The sequence below is a fragment of the Oncorhynchus clarkii genome, chromosome 2, assembly GCF_045791955.1.
Source record: "Oncorhynchus clarkii lewisi isolate Uvic-CL-2024 chromosome 2, UVic_Ocla_1.0, whole genome shotgun sequence".
Taxonomy (NCBI): Eukaryota; Metazoa; Chordata; class Actinopteri; order Salmoniformes; family Salmonidae; genus Oncorhynchus; species Oncorhynchus clarkii.
Genome location: NC_092148.1, coordinates 74105617 through 74112072, shown reverse-complemented (window position 1 = coordinate 74112072; position 6456 = coordinate 74105617). Strand labels below are relative to the sequence as shown.

Sequence of the window (6456 nt, the reverse complement as noted above, 5' to 3'; positions counted from 1 at the left end):
CAGATTTCCCAGTTCCGAGTTAACACTTGTTTTGAGGACAGCAGAAATTATGCTGGATTGACAGCATGACCAATGTTGAATGTTTATCATTTTAAGCTTGGAAAATAGACCCTTAAACACAGAATTGGGACCACACAGCCGCTCCACTGAATAGCAGGCTAGTGATTGCTTTGCAATGCTTGCAGTTAGCCACGGATTCCTTCCAAACCACTCATTGTTGAATTTGCAATTTCCAACTTGTTGTGTAATATTTATGTCCAATGGCCGATGACCACGACACATTTTATCTATAATTTATTTTCATTAATTCTGTTCATATGACAAGGATTAAAAATGATTGATGATGACTGCTAGCTAAGATTTAGAAAGTATGATGTTGACATGATCAGTCCAATCAAAGCTACTGTAGATATATAGCGTGATTTAACATAATTTTATCTGTGGCCAATGACCTTGAGCCCTCTTGGATGGGCACTTCTAATGTAACTTTATGGTAGCACCCAAGGTTGTGAATTTTAGAGCTCTACCCTTAGATTTGGCAGTGACGTAGTGTCCCCATGAGTGACAGAACACTGAGCCAATCACGGCGCATCTAGAGAACATTACCAACCCCTACGATCTGTATTTCCGCTGGCTGCCTCACCACCACCACCGATTTAGGCTGAAACACTTGCATTTTGGACCTGCCTTACTCAAGATAGCAAAAAAGAGACCATGTTTGTATGCAGCTTTATTAAGTCAATGATTATTTTTTATTTTTTTACATTGTTTTCAAACTGATATGTGACATGTATTAATACCAAAATAACATGCAAAAACCCTCAAACGTTTTATTTAAAAAATGGCAAAAAATGTAGCTCTGCCCCACCTGCCCTGAATGACCAGTCGCCACTGGTCTTTACATTAACTAACATATACATATACATATACTGTACATATTTTGCATGATTTGCATGATTTGTAATGACGTTTTATACAACCGGTGGGTCTAATCCTGAATGCTGATTGGTTAAAAGCGCATTCCAGCCCGTGTCTATTCCACAAATTACCACCGGCTAAATCTATGATGTTAAAATGCCTATTTACTCTGTTCCATCTGACTACGCAATACACAGTTCTTTTTTTGTTTACATTTTTTTTAAACCTTTATTTAACTAGGCAACCGAACAAATAGAATTAACGACCAGCCGGCTTGGGTAGCAACCCTAGATTTGTGTCGGGACTATATCTTGTGGAAGGATTAAATAGTATGAATAAATTCATCAAAATAAAGTTTAGACATTATCTCACATTTCAATATTTTTTTTAATATGTTGGTAACCCCTTGTATAAAAGTGATAATTCTCTCGAAGCCGGTGTTTGGAGGAAATAATGGCACGGTTTGCCGGCACTCGACTTCGTCTCGTTCCATGCCAAATTTTTCTCCAAACACGGGCTTCTCTGGCATTATCACTTAAACAATGACTTACATTTGCATCCATCCTAGTATTTTTGTCAGCCATCTTTGCTGAAGAAAGTCTCCAGCGTTGGGTTGCGTAGCATCAAATTCATCATGGGAACCACTCAATATAATTAGTCATTGCACAGGGGTCGCTGCTGGTGATTTGCATGAAGCTGGGAAATGCTGAACTTTTTCACCGCCTCCCACACCATGTTCGAGCCGCCAAACGGTCCCCCGCCCACAACGCTTCTCACTGCTTTCCCTCCATTGAAAATGAATGGGAAGCGGTGTCGCTATTGCCACACCGTCAATAGATAAGGAGGTGGAGCTTGTGCGGTATAGCTCTAAGGTGCTGGAGTTGAAAAGAAGCAAAGTTGTTTTGGAGAAGGTCTGAGAGCTGTGTATGGACATCTCTGGAAGTTTCATTATTCATACACTATTTATACATACTGTGTTGCTCATTACAGAACAGTTTCAGGGATTTTAAATATCATGCTGCATCATGGCCATATGTCTCTCTGCAAGGCTCCGGATCCTGAGAGAAGATTGTCAAGGTGACTAGAATCATCTAGAATGTTATTCTATGCTGTAGCGTTAAGATTTCCCTTTGCTGGAATTAAGGGGCCAAGCCCAAACCATGAAAAACAGCCCCAGACCATTATTCCTCCTCCAACAAACTATACAGTTGGCACTATGCATTTGGGCAGGTAGTGTGTTCCTGGCATGCGCCAAACCCAGATTTGTCCGTCGGACTGACAGATGGTGAAGCGTGATTCATCACTCCAGAGAACGTATTTCCACTGTTCCAGCGTTCAATGGCGGTGAGGTTTACACCCCTCCAGCCAATGCTTGGCATTGTGCAAGCTGATTTTAGGCTTATGTGCGGCTGCTTGGCCATGGAAACTCTTTTCACAAAGCTCTCGACAAACAGTTATTGTGCTGATGTTGCTTCCAGAGGCAGTTTGGAACTAAGTAGTAAGTGTTGCAACCCAGGACAGACAATTTGTACGCTCTTCCGCACTCAGCGGTCCCATTCTGTGAGCTTGTGTGGCCTACCACTTCTTGGCTGAGTCGTTGTTGATCCTAGACATTTCCACATTACAATAACAGCACTTACAGTTGACTTGGGCAGCTCTAGTAGGGCAGAAATGTGATGAACTGACATGTTGGAAAGGTGGCATCCTATAATGGGGCCATGTTGAATGTCACTGAGCTCTTCAGTATGGGCCATTCTACTGCTAATGTTTGTCTATGGAGTTTGCTTGGCTGTTTGTTCAAATTTGATACACCTGTCAGCAATGGGTGTGGATAAATAGCCAAGTCCACTAATTTGAAAGGGTATCCACATACTTTTGGTCATGTAGTGCAGCTTAGATCCTTGTGCCTTCTTTTGTTTTGCATGCTTTTTGTTGGCCATAAAATGTATGTTATGTTTATTTTCTTGGACCTCATGTAGGTATTTATTTATGTATCTTATTGCTGTAGTTGTGGTAAATGAAATGACTGAAAGTCAATTACATTTTGCCAATGGAAATGAAAATGTCAATGACGTCTGTGACTCCACCGGCCCTGTGGTGTGACAGCGGGACAAGGCTATTGGCCTGAAACCTGTGCTTTTAATCATGCTGTGTGGATGAATGTTTGCTTCCCAGCAGGAATTACTCCAAAAAGTAGCCTTTATTCTGAATGACACTTTAGCCATTACTAATGTAAATGGTACTTAGCCTAACATAAAATATGTAAATAATTTACCATCCAGCACAAGAGTACAAAATGTCACTTCTATGATTGCTTTAGTGTTGTTTGGATCCCAGATTGCCAATGAAGTTTTTATAATCTGATTATAATCCCCATTACAGATAATCCATTACTACCCAACCTGCTCAGTTCCAGAAGACCCAAGTAAGGGCCTCCAGCCCTCTCGGAAGCGGAGAAGCTTGCCCACGTGCAGGCTCTCCATACCCAGGGTCTCCCTCATCATGCTGGGCTCAACTGTGTACAACAGATCCCCGTCAATCTGCTCCCTCTCGAAGGCCTGGCAGTACTGGTCCAAGTTGAGCAGTCGCAGGCAGGAGCACACCTGTGCCACACTCAGGTCCCGTAGATTAGAGGGCACCTCTGCTAAGGAGCAGAAGAGTGGGTGCCATGAGCCGCCAGAGTAGAACTGGGAATTGTTCTCCAATGATGGAGAAAGGGGTGGAAGTTTGTGTCTAGCTATTTGTAAATTTTGTGGTTTAGGGGGTAGAGGTGGGGGTCTTGCTGCTTTTCTCTGTAAAGTAGGAGGCTCAGTTGTCTCAAAGTCAAGGTGCTGGTAGAGGTTGATTTCATCACCCTGGCTCTTCAGGCACATGTAGATTGGCTTCACCTCCATGTATTCGTGACCCTTTTCAATCAACTCTTGCTTATTCAAAATGGTGATATCTGAAGAGGCAGACTAGGTTTGAGTTATTTTGAACATTTACATCTGTCAATGCCAATTAGGATATTTATGTGTCATAGCATCACTAAAAAGAATAGTGAGGCCACAAAAATGTATGTTCTGATAGCACAATACAGGAGTCCCACAGGGATTTGTACTTGGTCCCCTCCATTTTACATTTCTGATTTCTCAAATGCAAGGAGACATGCTGCATCCTGCATCAATTCTTGCTTCATTTCCTATTGATAGTGTATGTTGACTATATGGCAAACTCAATTTCTCTAAAACTGAGAAAACCAGTTTAGTCCATGCCTCTTCAACTGTGCCACGCTCACACCAAACAGGCATTGAAGTCTCCTTGTACATTATATTGGAAATCAGAACAAAATTAAAGAGGACTGAGTACAAATTCCTGTGTGACTCCTCTGGGTCTGCTGTAGTGTGGTGTACTGATGCAATTACTGATCCACACTTAGTAAATTGTCACCCACCATCACGTTCTAAGGTGAAGTATGTGGTCACTCACCAAAGGGAGGTGTAATGTAACAATACTTTTTTCATGCAGAGTGCTGCGGTTTACCTTGAAAGATGAAAAGGTTCCTGAGGCCCAGTTCATCGATCTGCCCCCCCAATGTAGCACAGGCATCCTCAAACTGGCCCTGATCGAGTCCCTCCAACCCCTCTGCCAGTGCAATACGCACCTCCTTCATATACATGGGCAGCACCAGAGGAGTGTGTCTGGAGAGGATTCCTGCATAACAACAACACATAATGAATAAGTTATTGGAGACTAAATCTGTCCTTCTCTTGGTCTCCATGCTAAACAGAATAGATGTATAGGTTACATATTTTCAAATGCAAAGTTCTCACTATTTGTGGTAAAAGGCTATATGACAAACATACATATTTGAGGTCACCATGCAAATTACCTACTGTAACATTCAGAGCAGGTTTCAATGAATGATAAATCAGATTTCTTTAAAAATAATGCAATCGATGAATACCTTTGCTGCTGAAAGGAAACCCAATTAAGAGCTGCTCCTCATAGGTGCGTGTGATTGTCAGTGTGTCCAGCCTATGACCCCCTGACAGCCACGGCAGGACGAGTGGCGTTATTGGTTGGATGATGACTGGCAGTGGGTTGGACTCCAAAATAGCCTGAAGACTGATTGGTGGTCCTATGAGTGATTGCCAAAAAGACCCAGTTTGCAACGGTAACTAAGCTATCATCCTCAGAGTGGTTGATAAGAGGTTGTAGATTCACCTCACTTAACTGCGACTCACCTTCTCGTCTATCATTTCTGATTATGTAGAAGCCTACAGTGGAGATGGTGACAGGTAGGGACAGGACTTTCCCATGTTTGCTCTCAAACACTGCTCTCTGCTGGCAGAGCAGGGAGTGGACCATGATGTGCTTTGGAACGTTGGGGTGGGAGGTGATAAAAACATAAACATGAACTACATGAGAGCTGCACTTCATTTTAAGCGGTAATAATACGTGACATGTTGAAAGCACCAAGCGGTCTGTTTAAACGACTGGCACACAGCTCAGACACCCATGCATACCCCACAAGACATGCCACCAGAGGTCTCTTCACAGTCCCCAAGTCCAAAACAGACTATGAGAGGCGCACAGTACTACATAGAGCCATGTCTGCATGGAACTCTATTCCACAGTACTACATAGAGCCATGTCTGCATGGAACTCTATTCCACATAGGGTAACTGATGCAAGAAATAGAATCAGATAAAAAATGTTTTAAAGATAAAAATACACCTTGAACAGCGGGGGCCGTGAAGCAACACAATAATAGGCACAGACACATGAATAAACTGCCTACATTTTCCTGGACCCCAGGAACAGTAGCTGCTGCCAAGACAGCAGCTAATGAGGAACCATAATAAATACAAATGCAATTACAAAATACATGACTGAGTGAGTGAGGAGATTCTTTCATATACTCTCTTAACAAAAGGCTTGGCAAATCAGAACAATTGAAAAATACTGATTCGGTCGATAAAGGACAGGCTTCTTTTCAAATTTTACAAACCTACAGTGCATTACTACAATACAGTCCATTTTTAGAAAGATTAAGTATTAAGAGACATTATTTGAACCCCAAACCACTGTGCTAAAATAGCTTCAGGCAGTTGATAATATCACTAGGTATCAAAGGAAAGAAATCACACTCACTGTGCTTGAGCTGATACTGTCCAGTTCCTGTTGTCCAAGAAAGCCCACCGTCACATTGATGATCTTAGGAAAGGAGTCCTTGAATTTTTCAGCAAACTCTCCAAGATTGTATTCTTGATGTCCCCAGTGTAGTTTGCTAGTGTCCATGTCCATTTTTGCAACTGGAGGAAGTGGAATGTTCAGGAAGTTTAACAAATGATTAAGCAAAAACAGCTTTCCCAGCCCAATTTCCTTGTAACCTTTGAAACTTTAAATACCTGTGTAGCCCTGCCCTGTAGATAAACAACACACTCAGCAATGCTTTGTCAATCTGTAACGGTACCTACAACGCACACAGTGCCATCAGAAAGTATTCATTCCCCTTGACTTATTCCCCATTTTGTTGTGTTTCAGCCTGAATTC

At 42.1% G+C, this 6456-nt stretch overlaps 1 protein-coding gene across 3 annotated transcripts; it reads right to left on the bottom strand.

Annotated features, from left to right (window-relative positions):
* Positions 1 to 1118: 1118 nt before the first annotated feature.
* On the bottom strand, positions 1119 to 6230 carry LOC139382403 (uncharacterized). Of its 3 annotated transcripts, none has more exons than XM_071126423.1 (5): positions 6055 to 6230; positions 5145 to 5274; positions 4865 to 5038; positions 4441 to 4611; positions 1119 to 3862 (listed from the first exon to the last, which is right to left on the bottom strand). In XM_071126423.1, the coding sequence occupies exons 1-5, from the start codon at positions 6205 to 6207 to the stop codon at positions 3312 to 3314; spliced, it is 1179 nt and encodes a 392-aa protein (XP_070982524.1). In that variant the 5' UTR covers positions 6208 to 6230; the 3' UTR covers positions 1119 to 3311. The 3 variants fall into 3 exon arrangements, with proteins under 3 accessions (XP_070982524.1, XP_070982542.1, XP_070982534.1); XM_071126441.1 differs by having other exon boundaries at positions 1119 to 3562; XM_071126433.1 differs by lacking the exon at positions 4865 to 5038.
* Between the last annotated feature and the right edge of the window lie 226 nt (positions 6231 to 6456).